Here is a 21028-nt window from a genome sequence, read left to right on the forward strand (position 1 = left end):
GGGGGGAAAGCCTGCTGTGGTGGTGTGCTTCTGCGATCCCAGCACTCAGGAAGACAAGGCAGGAGGATCGCCACAAGCCGGGGACCACCCTGAGCTGCATAGTGAGACCCTGTCTTAAACAAAGTCATAAATGGACACGGAGAAGTCACAGATGGCACAGGGCTCTCAGAGAACTTCAGACCTAACTAGATCTCAGCTCTGACAAGGGCCTCAGCGGAGCACGGAGGGATCCATCCCCGCCACCAGACACACGGGTTTGGGGCTGTAGACAGCGCCACCTGCTGGTGCGATGGCCTGCGTGATCACGGGGCTCGCAAGAGGTACCTGTGCGGATTCTGGAACCACAGATAACAACAGGGGCTCCCACAGAGAAACCTGCCATTCTGGAAGCACGTAGGGTGGCCAGTATGTCCTGAGACACCCCCTCAAACACGACCCTCCTGGGGAATCCCATACATAGCACAAGAGGACTCTGGGGAGGCCCTGATGAGAGCTGAGGACACTGGAAGCCGGCTGCCCCCACACGGGGCTCCCATGGGCACTGGGGCCCGGGGCCAGAGAGAGGGGTCCTAGCGGGGCGCTCAGGCACGCCGGGGGGCTGGCAGCAGCGCGCTGTCGAACTGGTAGGTGAGCTTGCGTTTGACCTTGCGGATTTCGCCCGTCTTGGCGTAGTTGCGCAGTGCGCGAGCCAGCTTCTGATACGTCATGCGCTTGCGGTTGCCCTTTTGCTGGCCCCAGCGGCGAGCCAGCAGCTCCTTGTGCTTGGAGGAGAACTGGAAGACGCCGGCCCCCGGCTCCACCCACCACACGCACTCGCGCATGTCCCCGCGCAGCAGCAGCCCCAGCAGGAACTGGTACAGGCGCAGCTTCTTGCGTGCACCTGCAGGGTGTTGGGTGCGGAGTTAAGAGGGGAAGTCCGTTGAAGGGACCCCCAGATCTACAGTCCCCTGCCACACTTTACTTTTCACAACTGAGTAGGGCCTGGATGGCTCAGATCTACTATTTCAACTACTCTAGAGGCTGAGGTAAGAAGATCATAAGTTCAAGACCAGCCCGGGAAACTTAGTGATGTCATTGTCTTTTAAACGTTTAAAAAAAGGGGGGGGGCAGTTGGGGATTTAGCTCAGTGGTAGAGAGCTTGCCTAGCAAGCTCAAGGCCCTGGGTTCACAAGGCCCTGGGTTCAGTGCTCAGCTCCTCAGCTCCGGGAGGAAAAAAAAAGACAAAGTAACAAAAATAAAAGGGAGGGAGGGAGGGAGGGATGGGCGATGAAGAGATGGCTTAGTGGTTAAGAGCACTGTCTGCTCTTCCAGAGGACCTTGGTTCAATCCCCAGCACCCACATGGCAGCTCACAGCTATCTGTAACTCCAGTTCTGAGGGATCTGACAGCTACATAACCAATGCACATGAAATAAAACTAAAATTTAAAAAAAAATTTTTTTTTCTTTTTTTTTAAGTAAAGAGGGCTGAGGTGTGGCTCAGTAGTAGAGCTCCTTGCCTGGAATCCCCCCTAGTGGGTGAGGGAGTATAAGATGACAGGCTTTACATACGGGAAACTGAGGCTCAACAGAGTATGATTTCATTGAAAGGCTGGCAGACACACAGAGAGGTACGAGGAGAGGGGTGACTGGCTGTGGGTATGCAGTGGGCTTCCTTTTGCTGTTGCTGTGTCTTTGTGCACAACTGAAACCAAGGCACAGAGAGGCTTATGCTGTTGGCCAAGGTCACACAGCCAACAGGTAGCATAGGTTTGGGACCTTAAGTGTTTAGGGAGCCCTGATTCCTCCTTCTGCTCCCCCAGGCCCAGTCAGCATCCCCACCAACTGTCCACCCCACATACCTGCCTCAGATCCCCTCCCCTCGGAGCCAGCCAAGAGGGCCTCGTCTGACTCACTGTCCGAGACCTCCAGGGCAGGGCTGTCCAGCAGAATGTCTTCTTCCTCTGACAGCACAGGGCTGGGGTACGGAGCATAAGCCACGGGGCCCGGCGTCTGTGGGAGACCAGGGCCAACTTCACACCAATCTCCCTTGCTTTCCTCCCCCTTCTGCTGGCTTTCCTCGGTTTTTGTCTCAGTGCACAGAGACGTTGAGGCAGTCGCCCAAAGCTAAACAGTGAGTAGCTAACATGGATCTGTGAACTTCCCCCTGAAGTACATAGAAGGGACCCCAGGGGACACCTGAGCTACCTTGGAGGGGTGTTCTTAGGCCCACTCCCCAACTCCCTCACAATCCAGATGGTTATTTTCAGGGGTTGCAGAAGAATTTTGACAGGGGACGTCTTCTTCCAAGCTCTCCCTGCTCCTCACCTGACTGGCGAAGTCCTCTGAGGGGTACATCTGGAGGCCAGGCCCTGGGGCCTCCAAGCTGGGGGCTGGGTCGAGGGTGCCCATGGGGCTATAGGCGGAGGGGCTAGGGCCATGACTGTAACAGAACTGCACAGCCTGGGAGTGGGCAAAGGCAGCCGCAGCAGGGTCAAAGGCTTCATAGGAGGTAATGGCAGAGGCAGGTGGGGCCTCTGGCCAGGCCCAGGAGGAGTCTAGGAGAAGGGACAGAGTTAGTAGCCCAAGGTGGACAGAAGACCCGCACCCTCAAGGTCCCACACAGAGGGGCCTTTGTAAGCTGTGCAAATCTCTGGCCCCAGAATTTGCATGGGGGAACAGATAGGCAGGAGGGGTGGGGGGAGGGGCTTGGGGGAGGGGATGCCATGTTGGAAGAGAGCTCCCACAGGCCTCTCAGATCCCCCCTCTGTGAACTTGGCCTCAGGTGCTACGAAGCTGGGGTCACTCACCGGGACCCCCATCTGAGTCTGGGTAACTGAAGGGCTTGCAGCTGTCCAGGTCGTAGAAGACACCTTCTGGGTACTGCTGGAGTAAGGACAGGGTCATCCCAGGCCTTGGAGACCCACCCCTGACCCCCACTCCAGCCTTTGAGAAGACAGGTGAGAGAAGGAAGAAACTGATGAGGACAGAAACAAATGAAGACACGGAGACTGAATTCGTGAATAAGAGACACCCACAGGTGCCATGGCTGTGGCCCTCAAGGAGCCTTAGTACTTTCCAGTATGCAACTGGTACCCAGGAGCTCACTCTGTAGCTCAGGCTAGCCCAGAACTTGGAGCAACTGTTAAGTCTCGTCCTCTGATTATTGGGGTGACAGGCATGCACCACCATCTTTGATCCAGGACACCAGTTCATCTCCACAGCTCTATGGTGCTTCAGCCGCAGCCCTTGTAGAGGCAGTGGAGACTAGACCTGAGGGAGGCGAGTGCCTCCCACTGCCTCCAGCACACCCGTCCTGCTCCCGCAGGGGAGAGGGAAAGCCGTGTGCACAGAGCAGCCCGACGCAGCTCTGCTCAGATCCCAGATCCCAAGCATCTCAGCAAGGAGAATGAACTATGGGTGTGCTGGTGGGTGGTGAGCAAAGGAGGACAGGCGCCTAACACACCATGGAAGAGGTCAGGTGCCCTAAAGGCCAACGCCCGAGTCACTTAAGAAGTTCAAATGAAAGGAGGAGGAGGAGTTCAAATTAAAGCTGGGCATGCGAGCCGGGAATGGTGGCACACGCCTTTAATCCCAGCACTCAGGAGGCAGAGGCAGGCGGATCGCTGTGAGTTCGAGGCCAGCCTGGTCTACAAAGCGAGTCCAGGACGGCCAAGGATACACAGAGAAACCCTGTCTCGAAAAACCAAAAGAAAAGAAAAAAGTTCAAATGAATCAGTATAAAATGCTGGGTGAGGTTGCCTAGGCAGGACCTCCAGGAGTGCTCTGGAATTATGGGATTTTCCTGGCTCTGGGTCTGGTAATAGCTACAGGGGTGTGTATAAGGAAGACACTTAAGACATCTGTTTTAAACAACCAACAAGCCAGGTGTCTCACGGGTGTAACACTCTGCAGGCCAGCTGGGGCTACACTGAGAAACCCTGTCTCAAATAAAGACACACAACCAAAGCCAACAAAACTCAAACAAGTAGGTAGGGCTTCTGGCCACCACAGGAAAGATCTCCATGTTGGGTTGGTTATGAGGTCAAAAATGTTGAGGAAAATAGTGTCCAAAATACTACAGCTAAAAGAACCGTAACACAAAAGAAAAGGCTGTACACGCAGAACATGGGCTAGACACGTATATGAGTTGAAGGAAGAAGCCTAGGACTTGAGAAAAACAGCAGACAAGTGTGATGGAGATGGGGGCCCAGGGAGACAGAGACTGGAAACTGAGGCCGGAAGTAGATGATCTAAGTAAGGTTAGTCCCCATGGGCCATGCAGGGCCCACTGCCCCCCCCCCCCAGCCTTGGCGGCCTCCAACTCACCAAACAGCTCAAGTGTGGGCCGTCCAGCCTGGCAGGGGAGAGACACAGGGCCATGTCAGGGCCGCCCTCAGCCACCTGAGTCTCGAAGTGGTTGTGGGGCCCGGAGGGGAGGTGGTGGCAGCTGTGATCACCCACCACAGCTCTGCAGTCTGCTGGCTGTCCCCGTGGGCGCCCAGCCTTCCCACAGTCACTCCTACACCCCTATCGGGACAGGAAGTAGGGGGCGGGTGCCAGGCAAATGTTCCCCCCCCACTCTCCCTAGGATTTGCATGCACAGACATTGGGGGAGGCAGGGAAAGTAAGGGGGAGAAAGTCCCCAGTCAGCTGTGGCCAGAGAGCTGGGTTTGAGTGTCTTAACAAGTCCAGCTAAGACCAGAAGCCATGAACCAAAGACCAGGGCTAGAGACAAACACAGCCAAGCAAAGGGTATGAGCAAAGAGATGGGGTTTCTTGTGACCCCGGATGGGCAGCCAGGGTAGTGCCAGCAACTAAAGGAAATGGTTGGACAGAAGGAACTAGGGACACAGACTAAGTTGAGGGTCAGAGAGCGCCGAAGATGGAACAGGCACACCTGGGAGGACCTGAGCAGGGTGGGGGTGAGTCTCTCCAGAACATGCCATCTTTGGAATCCTGTCTAAGGAGACAGAGCTGATGGAGAACCGTCTGTAGACAGTGGGACCCACCCCCTTATCTGCTTCTGGATGCCACAGAAGCTGAGAGTGCTGAGTGGGGTGGGGGTCCCAGGACAGGTTTGGGGGTTACCCACTTACTGTGCAGCCTCCAGAGCAAGCATGGTGGTTCAGGGCAGGCTGGGCTGGCTCTGGCCACCACCCCTATATATACTTTGGCCCAGCCCCTCCCCCCCACCCAGGGGCGGGCCATGGGGGCCCTCCTCAAAAATCCCCTGCGGGAGGGGTCTGGATTGCACAACCCTCTGGTCACGTGTCAGGGGGGGGGGTGGGCCTAGAGGCCATTTGTATTTGGGGATCCCCACCACTGGGATGGGGGGAGTAGAGAGAGGAGAGTTGCTAGAAAGGGCAGGGAGATGAGGGGCTACAGGGCCCTGGGAGTAGAATGCCACAAGAGGGAGCCAATGGCGACCAAGGCAGGATGGCATGGGACAGTGAGGCCCAGGAATGATGGTTAAAGCTGCCAGGGGATCTCCTAAAAGCTGAGAGGAAGCTGAGGCAGACGGACCACCAGGAGCCCACGGTGGAAGTATCACCATGGCTGACGTGGCAGGGAGTGTGACAGGGAGGGTCCCCTTGCTGCCTTGAGGTGTGGAAGCCTATGTGCTAGGGGCCGCCCCAGGGATGGAGGAAACAGCACAGCACCATGTTAGCTGGGAGGGGCAAAGCAGAGCACTGGGGTCCCACTCAGAGTTTCAGAGAGGAAACAGAGATGCCAGCCCTTTGTGGACACAGGCAGAGAGAGGTACTGGGGCCACAGACTGTTGTACAGCGCCTGAGCCATGAAACCCAATCTGTTCCCAAAGACCACAACACACCGGCAGTAACAAAAAAATCTAAACTTTATTCCGTCCCTTGCTGGGTCACCAGGCCTCAGGGCCGGGAGGTCCGAAGCGCTGCAGCAGCCGCTCCTGGGCCTCCAGGTCCTTACGCACCTTCTTGCGCATGTAGAAGATGGGACAGTCACGGCTGTGGAGGGTGGTGGTCAGGGGCTGTTCCCAGGACTTTGGCCCCTACCTGCTGCCCACCAGGGAGAGGGGGCTGTTTGCTTAGCGGGCACAGAGACTCTGATAACAGCAGTGCCCTGAGAGGTAGCCAGCCGTATATCAGCTGTCACCTGGCGTGGGAACCCGCCCCGCCCGCCTGTTCCCTGGGGAAAGCCCGGCCCCACCCTGGGGGAGGCAAGGCGGGCGCCAAGCCCAGGCAGACCCTGCCCACTCTGCAGTGAGGTCCCGCGGCTGGGCCAAGAGTCTGGTAGCAGGTGGGGGAGGGCGAACCTGGTGCAGATGACGTCCTCATGCAAGCTGCCCTGGCAGCGCTGGCACTGTGTCCAGAGGCGCGAGAAACGTTCCTCCAGGGCGTTCAAGTGTGACACCTGAGGACACATTGGATTTAGCAGGGCTGTGGAGATCAGGTTGCGCCAGCTCTCGCCCCTGCCTCACTCACCTCCTTCTGATAGAGCTCCGACTCCCGTGGCAGGCAGAACTCACACACGGCTCCTGGGGGCGGGGTGGGTGTCAGCACAGAGGTGCGGGCCCAGGCCAGGCCCTAGCCTTCATCCCTACATGCCTGCTCTTCTCCACCCGCTGCCCATCCCGGCTTCTGAAAGTCCCCAGAGGCTGGAGAACAAGGGCCCGAGTGTGTGGGGAAAACTCCCCTGGGGAACCCCAGGGCGGGCAAGGACCCTCCACTGGCGTGCAGGCAGAGCGTGGCCCTGTGGCAAGGACCGCTACAACTCGTCTCACCTTGATGGTCGATCACAGAGCGACAGCCAATGCAACAGTTGCGGCGCTTGGTGAAGGCCAGGAGGCCTCCCACCTTGCTGGTGAGCACAGTTTTGCAGCGTGTGTGGTCACCACCTGCAGGAAGGCAACTGAATGGCTTTGCTCCCCGCCTCTGGCCCTTCCGTGCCCACACTCCCCACTGGGGAAGCGGGGGTTCCACTTACGCAGCAGCACGGACTCTGCGCGACCCTCACCCAGAATGGGCTCAAAGATGCGCAGTAGCGGCTTGGCCAGCTGCTGCTCCAGGTAGTACTGAGTGTCGATGGGCAGGCTGTGCTCCAGCACAAACAGGGGGTCCTGTGGGCAGGCCGGGGTCACCAAGGCCGCAGAGGGGAACGGGCTAGGGGATAGGGTGGGCACTGTGACTCTGGTTTGAGTAGGGGCCCTCAGACACCTAACAGGTTTCCCCATGGGAGAAGGAAGAGTATGGGGGGGGGGGGGTTGCAGGGGTTGGAAGTCATAAGGCTGAGAATTGGGCGGCTGGGATTTGGTTCCCTGGGTGGCTCTAGATGACAAAAGCAAACAGAGCTGGCACCCAGGTGGAGAGGGGCGGAGATGGTACAGCAGCCAACTCTGCACAGGGAGGCACTACGCTAAGTCAGGCCTGGGCACGGTCGCCCAGAGAAAGCAGAAGTGAGATTCTGGAAGGGGCACAGCCCAGGTGGGCCTGACCTCCGACTTCATGTAGGCGGCCACACCCTTGGCAGCACCAATGATCACATAGGGGACTCGGTCACCCAAGCTGGGCGCGCTGCCGGGGTCACGCTTCCTCATCCTACGGATAGGGGAGTTCGGTGAGGTCTGTGAAGGGCTGCGGGGACCCAGCTGCAGGCGGCTGTGTGGCTGCCCCACCTCTCAGCCAGCTCCACATGAGCCTGCTTGCCAGCGTAGTCTGCTGCTGCGCGGGTCAACTCCTTGGTAATGACCAGCTGGGAGATGTCGATGCGGTTGCACAGCAGGTCTGAGATGACGTCCTTTGCATGGGCCACTGCACCATCAGGGTCCCTGAGAGGGAGGGTGTCACTAGGGACCACTGAGGATGGGGATGCAACTCTTACCAGCAAGGATCTAGGCACCAGGCACCATGGGCTACTGAGGTTGGGGGTTAAGTGTTGAGGCAGGAGAAGCCAGGGGCAACCACAGCTGCCAACTTGATTTACCACTGCCCCACCCCTAAGCCAAGCCATCTGTGTCCCCAAGGAAGGGTGCTAGGTCCGGGGTCTGATGGGAGCTGATTTCTTGGTCTAGATGGGACACACACACACACACACACACACACACACACACACACACACACACACACACACACACACACACCGGTCCACAAGGATTTGGCGCAGTGAGGATGTAACGAGGTTGGCCACCAGGGGACAGTTGTCCCTGCGCACAGCCTCCAGGCCCTTGCAGTCCATTCTGTCATGAGCATCAGGACTGGAGGAGAAGAGCAGGCCAGCATATCGCTTCTTGCTGATGAGCAGGTATGGAAAGTAAACCTGGAAGGAATCTGGTGGTGACCCTATGCCCATTCCTTCACGTTCAACCCCGACACCCATCAGAAACAGGACCCTAATAAGGCCCAATACTCTCCAGCCCCCAGAAACCCTGCTTGACACAACACCATAGGCCTCGAGCCGGCCCCTAAGTCATGGAATCCAGATGGGCAGCACAGGGAAGTCTGGAAGCCACGGGAGGAGACAGGACCAAGTGAGTCCTGAGCTGAGCAGCCCCTCCCCACTCCCCCGGCTGCCGGGGGAGGAAGCTGATGAGGACAACAGATTATGTCCAGGAGCAGGAGCCGCACACAATGGAGGTCTCCGCCTCAGGACCCTAGAGCGCTGTGAGACTACCACAACCCGGGACCCACACACTGCTGCAGTGTCAGCCTCTGTAGGCACACAAATAATCAGAGCATCAATAACCGGCAAAGACCCCTACGGCCTCCACTGAGCTGAGCGCAGGGAACACACCCACCTTCTCAAACTCCAGCCGGATGGGTGGTGGGAAGTGGCTGGATACCCAGTTTGCAGCCTCCCGCCCCAGAGACATCGCCTCCGCCACCGAGGAGACACCAAAGCGGCACATCACAGAGTCCGTGTCCCCGTAGACCACCTGCCAGGGTACATATGAGGAATGTCTGTCCTCAACCCAGGGCCAGCAGCAGCAGGACACCCAGGGCCCAGGAGAGCAGGCAGGTGTGGTCAGGCCCTGACCTTGGCATTGGCATCATAGCCATTTTCCAGGGTGTACTTGGACTCCACGAGCTGCTTGGTTTTCTCAATCATCTGCCGCCCGAACCCAGTGACACTCTGTTGGGGGCAGAACCAGGAGAGTGAGAACCCAAACACTGAATCCAGCTCGGGGGGACAGGCTTCTGCCACATCCAAGCCTCAGGGACCGCACATCTTAAGAAGCAGGTGACTGCTGCTCCAGAGTGTGCAAATTCCCAGAGGACAAGGAGCCGCTCCGTCCTCCCCGAGTGGAGCGCAGCCAGGGCCTCAGGCACCGTGAGCAGAGGCTTTGCACTGAGACACCCCAGCCCTGCCCTGGGGAACTTTAAGCAGGGGCTCTACCACTGAGCAATCTCCTCAGGCCTTTGTGTTCCTTTTCTCTCATTTTATTCTGGAATACCTCATAACTTGTTATCCCATCAGTCAGGGTACCAGTGGCTCCTTTGGCCTAAGGTCTCAATGCATTCCCCATCTCTGTGAGATGCTAGGAGTGAGAATGGCAGGCAGGCAGGAGGTGACTGTGGCAGAGGCAGGACTGGCTGGGACTCAGCTCCTGGGAGACACCTTCTGAGTGCCTGGACACCCTTCTAGGCACTCAGCTTCCCCAAGCCCCAAGCGACACCTGAGATCTACGCTCACAAGGTGAATTAACAGGGACCCTGAGACTGTGGGACCTGCAGCTGGAGTGAACAGTGGCACCTGCTAGTCACGCAGCCTTCATGTCCTTGTAACCCACCCTGTGACAACCCTGCCACCCTGCTCTGGACACTCCCTAGCTAAGCGCTCCTGACAGGTTACTCCTCACTGCTGAGTGAGGTACTACATCTATGACCGGACTGGGCAGCAGCACCTCAGGCCTCACACTCCCTATTAATGTTTGTTTCTGTATGAACCCAGGGCAGCCATGTTGGCGAGGGAGATGGGAGTTCTTTCCTACTCCTGTTCCAGCTGGTACTAGCCGAGGCCCTCACCAGGGTCCTCACACTTGGGACAGAGGACCCTGGCGCTTGCTGACACCAGCTCGGGGAGGACACACTTCTGCCAAGTCCAAGCATCATGGCTCACACATCTTAAATGTATAAAGCAGGTGACTGCTGCCAACCTCAACTGACCCAGCAGTAACAGCCTGGCTGTGTGCTACCCATCCCCGCCCCTTTCCACAGGGACTTGGAAGAGGTGAACAGAGAGATAGCTGCTGGGGGAGGGGTGTCCTGAGCATCAACCTCATGGGAGCCAATTATACCATAAACATTAGTCAAGACCAGAGTGCCCATCCCACTAGACTGTGAGCAAGGAGTACCGAGAACAGGTACTCTGGTCTCTGAGGACCCTGTACACAGGGTGAGGAAAATGGCCTGACACCTGTGGCTCCTGCCATATTGGCACACCCTCTGACCCAACTGACTCTCAGTGCACGCCAACAGTAACCCAGCTGCCTGTCAGGGTCCCAAGGGCTCACCTGGGAGATCTCCAAACATGGCAGCTTGCCCACTTGGGCGCCAGTGAAGCCATACACAGAGTTGGCACTCACTTTCAGTGCCAGCTGCCGTCCATCCAAGACCTGTCGCCGTAGGGGGTCTGTCTCCTGAGCCAGCTCAGCTTTGGCCCTAGGCAGAGGCAGGATGAAGGCTGTTCAAGGGAACCATGGGCCCCAGGGAGACCACCAGGCTGATGCCTCACTTGATGCAGGCAGGCTACAGAAGACCAGGGCCAGGTCACCATGGGGGACCCGAGCACTGAGCCAGGCACAGGCTGCATGGGGACCCGAGCACCGAGCCAGGCACAGGCTGCATGGGGACCCGAGCACAGAGCCGGGCACAGGCTGCATGGAGACCCGAGCACCGAGCTGGGCACAGGCAGCATGGGGACTCGAGCACCGAGCCGGGCACAGGCTGCATGGGGGACCCGAGCACCGAGCCGGGCACAGGCTGCATGGGGACCCGAGCACCGAGCCGGGCACAGGCTGCATGGGGACCCGAGCACCGAGCCGGGCACAGTCCCACCTCTTGCGGGCACTCAGCAGGTTCTCCAGGATCTGGGGCAGGAGGCCCTTCCGCACAGATGACTTCACAAACTCATCCCCGGTGGGTGTCTTGATGAACTCATCTGGCTTTAGGCTGGGAAAGGAGGAGGACAAGAGGCTGGGCTTCTGCAGGAACTAGCCGGCCAGCACCTGCCCCTCCCGGGCTGTTTCTCCCAAGAGTCCCCCAGGACCTTTGCCAGCCCCACCCCCAGGTCTGCCTCTCCACTACCCGCCACCCACAGCCTGTCTCAAGTCTCTGTCTCCCATGAGACTTCATCTCCCTGGACCTGATCTATCAAGCCATTTAACAAGAACTCAGTGTGTTTTGGGGGGCACCCTGGATGAAGGCAGCATACCCCAACTTCTGGGCAGCCCCGGGCCGTAGCAGCGTGGTGTAGCACAGATTATGGGCCATCATGATGGAGGGGTACAGAGAGGAGAAGTCCAGGGTGGCGATAGGGACGTCATAGTACCTGAGGGAGGATTTGGGGGCGTCAAACCCACCAGCCCCTACCCTTAGGCCCTTACTTTTCTTTTTTAAAACAATTTTGCATACAGCATACATCTCAAAGAGCCCAGGCTGGCCTTGAGCTCCTGCTGTGTGCTGGGGTAACGTGTGCCCCGCCATGCCCAGCAAGGTCCTCACCCTTTGAGGGGCTCAATGACAGTGGCTCCCGTGTAGTCCTCACCTCCCTCCGTCTTCACCACTGGCATCAGCAGTCCCTGGCGCATGGCCTGGAGAAAGGGTGGGTGAGTATCCAGGCACCAGGCAGGCCGTGTACACGTATGTGTGGCCAATCTGGCTCAGCCACCCACCTGGCGCAACAGCTGAGACACAACTTTGACCTGCTGGCCACGGCTGAGCAGGTACCCAAGGGGCACACCCGTGACCCGAGCCATCTCCACATTGTTCACCAGCACCATGAGGCGCTCGAGCAGCCGGAGCGGCAGGAAGGCATCCTTCAGGCAGTACACCGCCAGCCGGCGGCGCGTCTGTTCATTTCCGTTCTGGGGACAGGAATATGTGGCCAGGGGCTTAGTTGGGGTCTCGGCCCCAGGTGAGGCAAGGACTGGGAGGGGCCTGGAGGAGGGTACCACCTGCAGGTCCGTGATGATGCTGTGCTGCACATCCTCCTTCTGCTCACCCAGGAAGTGGAAGCTCACAGCGTTGAGCGTGTAAGAGCGGAGCTTGTATTCCCGCAGCAGCACCTGGGTGGGTTGGGTGGGGCCTCAGAGGTATAAGGAAGGACCTCGTGGGTACAAGGTGCAGCCTCAGAGCTGTGGGAGGGGGCCTGATGATGTGGTACTTAGGTGGGTGGGGCAGAGTGAAGCCTTGGGTGGACGGAGCATGGAGCCTGAGGTAGTGTTAGGGGACGGGTAGGTCTCAGTCATACCTGCAGCATGTCCATCTGAACTCGACCCACCATGCTGACCACCTTACTGTCCCGCCGGCCGACTTGCCTGGATTGGAAGGAGGAGTCACGGATGTTGGAGCGGAGACCAGTCACACGACCCAGGAAAGGGAAGTGCTCCACCTGGAGAGGAACAGTGGGCACAGCCAGTTGGCCTCCTGACTCTGAACCTGACCGCATGGCCACAGAACAGGGACAGGGACAGCCACAGCACTCCTGGGGCTGAAGAACAGAGGGCAGAGACCACCTGGGTGAGATGAGGCAGAGACCAGGTACTGTAGTTGAAGTTTTGGTTTCTTTAAAAACTCAGTTGTCAGGCTGGAGAGATGGCTCAGTGGTTAAGAGCACTGTCTGTTCTTCCAGAGGTCCTGAGTTCAATTCCCAGCAACCACATGGCAGCTCACAACCATCTATACTGGGATATGATGCCCTCTTCTGGCGTGCAGGTGTACATGCAAATATAGCATTCATATACATAAAATAAATAAATAAACTTTTTAAAACCTCAGTTGTCACATAAAGGTTTTTGTCTTAATTGCAAGTGTGGGATATGGAGATGCTTTCAGTTTATTCACAGCTGATAAATGCTTTGTGCAGGGTGTGGTCTAGGCCAGCTGGAAACAGTCTTGTGCAGCTCAGAGAGGAGCATACTCTTTGCCAGCTGGAGTTAGTGGACTCTGGCTGAGTACAAATATGAGAGCCCAGAGAGAGGCTTAGAGGAGCTGGATGCAGGAGGAAGAAGGCTGCTTGTTCCTGTTGCTGGACTGCTCGTTATCCTGACAACCGAGACTGGTATTTTCCCAAGAACCCAATGACCCTAACCAGCTAGAACTAAGTCTAAACCTTCTAACGTTCTTCCTCTCCTACCTAGGTTTGGGGGGAGGGGAATGGAAGAGAGGCAGAGGCATTAAAGGACCCCCCAAAAAATAGTTTAAAAAATAGCGCCAGCCAGGCATGGTGGCACATACCTGTAATCCCAGCACTCGGGAGGCAGAGGCAGGTGGTCGCTGTGAGTTCAAAGCCAGCCTGGTCTACAAAGTGAGTCCAGGACAGCCAAGGCTACACAGAGAGACCCCGTCTCAAAAAAGTGCCTACAAGAGACAGAGTTGCGGGCCACAGTCCTGAGGAGCCTGAGAGACTGGGGAAATGAGGGGCACAGGTAGAGACAAGGACTGTGCCTCAGAGGAGAACAAACGGAAGCCCTGTGGGATGGCCCTGGAAGCCAACAGGGGTGCCTTTAGGTGCTGGGGTACAGACCAGCAGAGAGAGGGAGTCTTAGGGAAGGTGGCTGAGGGGAGGCACCTAGGACATAAGGGTCTCCCTGCAGCTGGGTAGTAAGGTCTACCCAGCCTATTCATCATCAAATTGCTACAGATGCAGAAGACAGAAAAGTTATATAGTATGTACTATTTGGGGATGAAATGAACCCCTCAAAAATGCTCACTCTCCCTGTGCATCACCCATAACCCCACTTGCAACAGAGCTTGGCCTTTAAGAAGGGCCAAGTGAGACCACAGGGAGGCACAGGAGAAAGGCCCAAGCAGATGTAGGCCAGGAACCCTTCCCTTGGAGCGAGGCTCAGGAGGGCCTGCCCTCAGGCTCATAAGATACCAGCATCTCACACCTTGACACCCAGCAGTTCACCCTGCAGCCTCCAGCAGGTGAGCTGGTTACAGTGGCTGTGTGGACGAGGCTCACGTGCTCCCTTCCCACAGCACCCGGCCTTTGCCACCCACCAAAGCAAATGCCGCTTTCCTCCTCCCATGCCCTCACTTCCCTCTCCCGCCTTGCCAGTGAATTCTAAAGCAAGGCCTAGCCATGGCGAGGGCTGGGTTCTCCAGGAGCCTCCTGTGCACAGCAGCATATTCTGTCTCCAGCCAGAGGAAGGTAAGTTACTTCTGGGACTTTGGAGCCCAGGATGCCTCTGAGTGGCTGGTGATGCCCATGGATAAAGGTACACAGGGCAACCGGCCCCACGGGGGAAGATGCAGAAGAGGCTCCAGCTTCCCTCACCTTTAGGGTCTGTGCTCGAGAGATGAGGTATGGGAGGTCAAAGTTCTGAATGTTGTAGCCGGTGATCACGTCAGGGTCCATAGCGAGGATGAAATTGGCCCAGGCCTGTGGAGGAAGCACAGAGGGTCAACCAGGTTGTCACTGCCTCAGCTACCCTCATTTCCAGAATGTTCAAGACAACCTTGGCACTTGTGAAAACACCATGGAATGCACAGCCCCCAACCCCAAGGACACGGTGTCACTGGGCAGAAGGGTCACTGGCATGGCTGGGGACACAGCGCAAGTGGGCGCCTGAGGAGGGCGGAGCCACCTGCAGCAGGTCTTCTTCCCGCTCGTAGCTCTGTACTCTGGCGCCCAGGACAGGGGCACAGGGCTGCAGTGTGAGTGCCAGGCGCAAGAATGGCTCTGGCTCGCCCCAGCGCAGCCCCAGGGAACAGATCTGGATCACAGGGTCGCGCTCCGGCTCAGGGAAGATGCCTGCAGAGAGGAGGGCACGGGGCTCGCTCGTTCGTTCGTGTTCCCCTTTTACCCTGTGGGGTCCACCTGCTCACTGCCTCTCCCAGCTCCCTGTCCCAGCCACATGAGTGGGGACAGCCCCCACTCTGCACTCAGAGCACGCCTCCCACCCACTCACCCCATCACCGATGTCCAGAAGGGAGGGAAGGGGCCCAGGCTCTGGGAACAGACCTTTGCGGCCAGCACACTCGATGTCAAAGCTGAGCACGCGCAGGGGCGCAATGCGCTGCCACTGGCCTTCTGGCGGGTGACTGATGACATGCGACCACAGCACATCCACCTCCAGCTGACATAGCGTAGCCTGGGGGAGAGGCACATGAGGGCAGCCGCACCAGCGGCGGTGAGTCCAGGTCCCCTGCCCCTGCTCCAGGGAGCCCTTACCTTCTTCTCTGTCCTCCGAACATACTTTCCAGCTGGGAGTTCCAACCAGTTGCAGCCTACAATGTCAGCATCCACCATGAACCTGGAAGAGTGCTGTGTCAGCTGACAAGGGCCAAAGGGCCGGGGTGGGGTCAGAGCAGGACAAAGGGGAGAAAGGATAGTACCGGATCTCAAAGTCCACATTGGCCTCATAGGGTGCGAAGCTCGGGGTGCCCAGGCCTGGCACACGGATACCCTGTTCCAAGAGACGACGGGCTGGTGCCATAAGGCGGGGTAGCGCCAGGGTGATGCGAAGAAATGGAGAGGGGCCGTGACCATGGTACCCAAACATGCCTGTAGAGAAAGGAGGTTGGCACCTACCTGGGCTCCCCACCACCCCTGACCCCCAGGCCATACTTACTCTCACGGGAGCACAGCTCTATAGCTAGCACTGCTGGCCCAGACAGCTCCTTCCCGCCACGCTGGTCCCGGCCGATGGCTGCATTCAGCTCTTGCTGCAGGTCGCTCAGGTGCTCAGCCCCGAAACCTTAAGTGAGAGGCCAGTCAGAAAAGAGCAAGAGAAGTTCTAGGGTCCAGGAACACGCCACACAGGTCAGGAACACTCACCAGGAGGTGCAGGGGCATAGAAATAGGGCGCAAAACCGTGGATGTGGCAGCAGACGGAGAAGCCCTCATCGGTGACCCCAAAGGCTCTCAGTACGGGCACTGAGTTCCGGGATACTGGGGGGCCTTCTGGCAGGGGCACCGCTGAGCCTGGGGGAGGGGTCACAGGATACCTCTCAGGTCTCGAGGTTTCCGCCTGAGGCCCATCACTAAAGCTTTGGGACCTTGCCCTTTGCCACCAACAGAGGCAGAGTCTGCCCAGCGTAATATTCTAGTAACATCTGTTTGTTGATGAGTGGGAAGGAGACACCCAAGCCACAGCACATTGGCCTGTGCCTCTCCTGCCTCACACGGCAGCGGCTGTGTGCACTGCAGCCACTGCTGCGGCCCACCTCCCCTGCCAACTTACCCACATAGTGGTCAATCTCCAGCTGCTGGAAGATGAGGGGCTCTGTGTCAGGGTCCAGGGCAAGGAGGGTGGGCCTCAGCCAGCGTGGGTCAATGTCTGCAGTGGGAAACTGCCCTGGAGGGAAACAAAAACTTCATGGGTGGGTTTTCCACAGAGGCAGCTACCCTCTGCTCGCAGAGGAAAGCTGGGTGGAGGAGGTGGGAGACTGGTCATGGGCTAAAATTGCCCAACCAGGAAGGGCAGCCTAGACTAGAGAATACGCTAGAAGAATCACTCAAGTCTAGAAGTTCAAAACCAACCTGGACAAGAGCAAGAACCCCACTGAAAAACAAGCTGCCAGCCTGGAAGGACCCCCTTGGGAGGTACCAGGCATCTCCCTATCCAGGTGGGGTGGGTCGGGAGGTAGGGACCTACCGCCCACAGTGCCCTCTGGGGGCAGCTGCAGCTCCTCCTCTGCCTCCTGCAGCCGGTTCTCAGCCTCTATCTCCTCCAGCCGCGCCAAGTTCTCATCCTGTGACGGCTCGTCCTCATCCCAGAGGCCCCCACGAGCCCGCTTTGGAGGCACCCCAGGGGCCGGTCCTTGTCGCCGCTTAAAATCCATCCTGTGGACAAGTTGGGGCTTGCTGGGGTCTAAGTAGAACCTCATTCCCCATCCTCTCCCTCTGACCTCAAATTTGCCCAGTAGCCTAGGATGGCTGCCAGTGAGTGCGAGGGATCAGCCTGTTTCTGCCCTCTCAGTGAGGGGTACCACAGACAGGCGACTACTCCAAGTTTCTTGCATGCATGCTGGGGATTGAACTCAGACCTTCATACGTGCACAGTGGGCACTTTACCCACTCAGTCATGTCCCCAGTCCCTGTATTCATAAACTGATGGCGTGACTAAGTGATGGGGGACCCGAGAGAAGTAGGTCTCCGGGGACCTGCCTCTGAAAGGCTAGCTAGTCCCCAGCGCTCCCCCAGCCCCCTGCTTCTGTCACCAAGTGAGCAGCTCTGCTCTTGGTGACACAAACTTAAGCTCTGAGCCAAACCAAACCAGGCTGTTTCTCCCAGGTCACTGAGGAGACAATGGGAAGTCTCAAGGTCGGAGAGAAAGCCTGTCCAAAAACCAAGGAGGGTAGTGCTTGCATCCATCAATGGCTTCATCTAGTGGTGGAGTCACTTGCGAGGCTACTCAGCTCTGCAGTGTCACCAGCCACCATCGCCAGGAAGCAAGCACACCTGGATCGAAGAATGCGGCCCGGCTAGCTGTCCCCATCGCGCCCCAAATCCAGGAGCATGTATACCAAAGTAAGCACACGGCAGGGAGAGGCTGTGCATGTCCCTACTGTAGCCTGAGACCATGGCTAGAAGTGTCCCCAGTCGGCAGACTTATTTTGAAGGTGGTGAGCCCCGGCTGGCCAAAGCAGGTCACTGGGTGACACTCTACTCTGGCTCCACACCACCCACACCCGCCATCATGGGCTGGAGCCCTGAGGAGCACCCACAGTGTCCTCTGCACACTGGATGGGACTAGATCTAGGCCACAAGGGCTGAAGAGTAACTGCTGTGATTCAGCAAGAGGCACCCAAAGTTAGTTAAGGAGGGCCTAGGGGTGCGCGGCATGGTCTCTGCAGGCTGCGAGCTCATTCAGGAAGGACCATGAGTGTGGGTCTGCTGAAAGAGCAGAGAGCACCCCACATGAATGCCGGAGCGAGCGGGGACATGCCAGCCCAGGGACGCTGGATGGCAGCTTTGACATCAGTTGCTTTTTTCTGCTTTGACTTCAGTCCTCTGGAAACTGTTATAAAGGAAAGACCGAACACACACGTGTGCCCTTTGTATATGTGCTCTTGAGTATGAGGGCTGCGAACAGGGGATTGTGGGAACATGGGACGGAGGGCAAGCAGCTGCCCGCCCCCTAAACAGCACCCCATCTGTGCCCAGTCTCCATCCACACAGGAGACTGCTGTCCTAGACTGCTCGGGACCTTTGGATAGCAGGGGCAGAATCAGCTTGGGTCTTTCTTGTTCTAGTTTGGGGGGTGGGGCTTAGCTAGGCCTAGCGGTGTAAGCCACCACACAAGCCACTGAGGAAAAAGGGTAACAAGTTCAAGGCCAGCCTGGGAAACTTAATAAGGCTGTATTTCAAAATAAAAAGCAAAGGGGCCAGACAGATGTGGTTGCTCCATGACACGCAGCCCTTCTTGGAGGTCTGTGACTGAGTCACCACCCCTGACACACACTGTCCCTCCCAGCAGGACAAGGGCCCCTTAAGGTCTGACTCAGACAGAGATAGCCAGAGCCAGGCACAGAGGCGGCTCAGGACTGTAAGCACAGGACCGGAGGTGTAGGAGGGAAAAGAAGGGGCGTGCGGAGAGCAGGAAGAAGCAGAGCAGGCAGAAGGAAGGAGGGGGACAGGCCAGGCAGACAGCTTTGAGGTGACAGTGGGACTGGGGTTTCCTTTTGGGGTAATGGAATGTTCTGGAACTAGACAGGAGTAATGGCTGTGGCACATACCGAGGCTAAGCTGTTTGTTTCAAGATGCCCGACTTCACCTTGGTGTAAAAGGAAAGTTCACACTACCATTTACACAACAGTGCAGAAACACATACATTCACCTATAGCAAAGCTGCTCACACCATGGGCTATAGCCCCAAGTGAATCCAGGGACTGTGGAAAACGTGTCAACAGTGACCACCCTGAAGACAACTCACCATCAAACAGGTGATGAGCTCAGTGTTTCTGGCGGCGGCCCCCTTCACTGTGGACACACTTTGGCCACTGCAACGCCACCACCGCACATAGTGAGTGAACATTTTTATCGTAGTCTTTGCTCTAATAGGACTAGAATAGTGCAGCCATGGAAAACAAAGGCAACGTTTTCCCACCGACCCCTCAGCATACATTAAGCATAGTTTTGGTCTGCAGGTTAGAATGACTATCAAGACGGCTGTAAGCAAGTTAGCAGGGCAGCCTCATGCATGCTCTACAAGCAGCCCTGACTAAACTCACGGGCTTAAAAAGTGGGAGGCGACCCTCTTGTCCTTCTCTTCCTCTTTTTCTGTCTCTCTCTCCCTGGGGTGCTTCCCCCCTCCCTATATCCCCCATGCTCATATATTAAAACTTCTCTATATTAAAAAAAAAAAAGTGGGAGGAGTGCTGGGCAGTGGGGGCACACACCTTGCATACTCGGGAGGCAGAGGCAGGTGGATCTCTGTGAGGTTCAGGCCAGCCAGAGAAACCTTGTCTGGGAGGTGGGGGTTGGACACTTGTTACCAGCACCACTCCACAAGTGTCTTTAATGCCAGCTCCAAGGTTTTGCCACCCTCTCCTGGCCTCAGGGGGAACTGCATATATACACAAACAACTAAAAATAAAATTTAAAATCAAATCCTTCGGGGCTGGCGAGATGGCTCAGCAGTCAGAGTGCAGTCTGCTCTTGCAGAGGACCTGGGTTCAGTTGCCAGCACCTGGCTCACAGCCATCAATAACTCCAGTTCCAGAAGATTTGACAGCAAGGGCTGTTTTGGCACTGCATGCACACTGTGCACATATGTACACACAGGCAAACCCTCCAAGTCTAAATCAACCAATCTTCAAAAGTTCTTGGGCAAAACAGGCTCTGAGTAGCAGGCATAGACTGATGGGATTTGGGGACCCATCAAGGAATGTTCTGGACCCGTGGCCTCACACACAACTGCAGTTGACTAAATATAAAATCACACCTCAGTCAAAAAACAAAGGCATTAAAAGACTGTAAGTGATTCCATGTGTGAGAACCGACCCTAACAGGTTGGGGGCATATGAAGAACCTGTTTGTACAAGGTTATTTCCGGTACCATTGTTTAAAATCCCTAAGGACTGGAAACCACCTAAATGTCCCCCAGGGGGACAGTTTCAATAGAGTCCCTTAGTGCCATTCAATGGAGTACTATGCAGCTGTATAAAGAAATGAGGAAGCCGTATGGTGATATGAAAGGTCTCAAAGTCGCTTTGTCTCCAGTAGGTAAATCAAGGTGTGGAATGGCAGGCTTCTTCTTTTGCTTTATATTAAAAAAGACAAAGACAGCTGGGAGTGGTGGCACATGCCTTTAATCCCAGCACTTGGGAGGCAGGTGCATCACTGTTGAGTTCAAGGCCAGCCTGGTCTACAAAGTGAGTCTAGAACAGCCAGGGGTACACAGAGAAACCCTGTCTCAAAAAACCAAAACAAAAAAAAAAAAAAAAAAAAGACAAAGACACTGAAGGAAATGATTAGTCTACATATAGCTGCCTGGGAAGCCGAGACAAGACGGTCAGAGGTCAATCTTAGCCCCAGGCTGCATCGCAAGACCAGATTCTAAAAAGCTGGGGAGTAAGAATCTGGGTCTGAGCTGGGCGTGGTGGCGCATGCCTTTAATCCCAGCACTCGGGAGGCAGAGGCAGGTGGATCGCTGTGAGTTCGAGGCCAGCCTGGTCTACAAAGCGAGTCCAGGCCAGCCAAGGCTACATAGAGAAACCCTGTCTCGAAAAACCAAAAAAAAAAAAAAAAAAAAGAATCTGGGTCTGGAGAAGCAGCCAGGTGTGGCTGAGGACAGCCTACGCCATGCCATGTTGAGCCGATCAGGTGAACGGGCTGCCCCGATGCAAGTGGATGCTGCTCTTGGTGGGTGGGGGCTCTGGATGGGGTTCCGGGGAAGCATCA

At 56.8% G+C, this 21028-nt stretch overlaps 2 protein-coding genes across 2 annotated transcripts; both read right to left on the minus strand.

Annotated features, from left to right (window-relative positions):
* Spib (Spi-B transcription factor) lies at positions 1-3169 on the minus strand. The gene is made up of 4 exons (XM_051148450.1): positions 2788-3169; positions 2306-2535; positions 1840-1990; positions 1-880 (listed from the first exon to the last, which is right to left on the minus strand). The coding sequence occupies exons 1-4, from the start codon at positions 3167-3169 to the stop codon at positions 582-584; spliced, it is 1062 nt and encodes a 353-aa protein (XP_051004407.1). The 3' UTR covers positions 1-581.
* Positions 3170-5825: 2656 nt separating this feature from the next.
* On the minus strand, positions 5826-17077 carry Pold1 (DNA polymerase delta 1, catalytic subunit). Its single transcript, XM_051148451.1, has 26 exons — positions 16779-17077; positions 16365-16478; positions 15959-16105; positions 15753-15878; positions 15517-15685; positions 15353-15434; positions 15143-15272; positions 14766-14932; positions 14456-14560; positions 12425-12565; positions 12129-12239; positions 11847-12038; positions 11677-11765; positions 11387-11503; positions 11011-11124; positions 10467-10614; positions 8990-9085; positions 8751-8888; positions 8097-8272; positions 7632-7784; positions 7452-7554; positions 6944-7076; positions 6741-6854; positions 6442-6494; positions 6273-6370; positions 5826-5964 (listed from the first exon to the last, which is right to left on the minus strand). The coding sequence occupies exons 1-26, from the start codon at positions 17008-17010 to the stop codon at positions 5859-5861; spliced, it is 3354 nt and encodes a 1117-aa protein (XP_051004408.1). The 5' UTR covers positions 17011-17077; the 3' UTR covers positions 5826-5858.
* Positions 17078-21028: the final 3951 nt, after the last annotated feature.

This window comes from Acomys russatus, chromosome 7 (assembly GCF_903995435.1).
Source record: "Acomys russatus chromosome 7, mAcoRus1.1, whole genome shotgun sequence".
Lineage (NCBI taxonomy): Eukaryota > Metazoa > Chordata > Mammalia > Rodentia > Muridae > Acomys > Acomys russatus.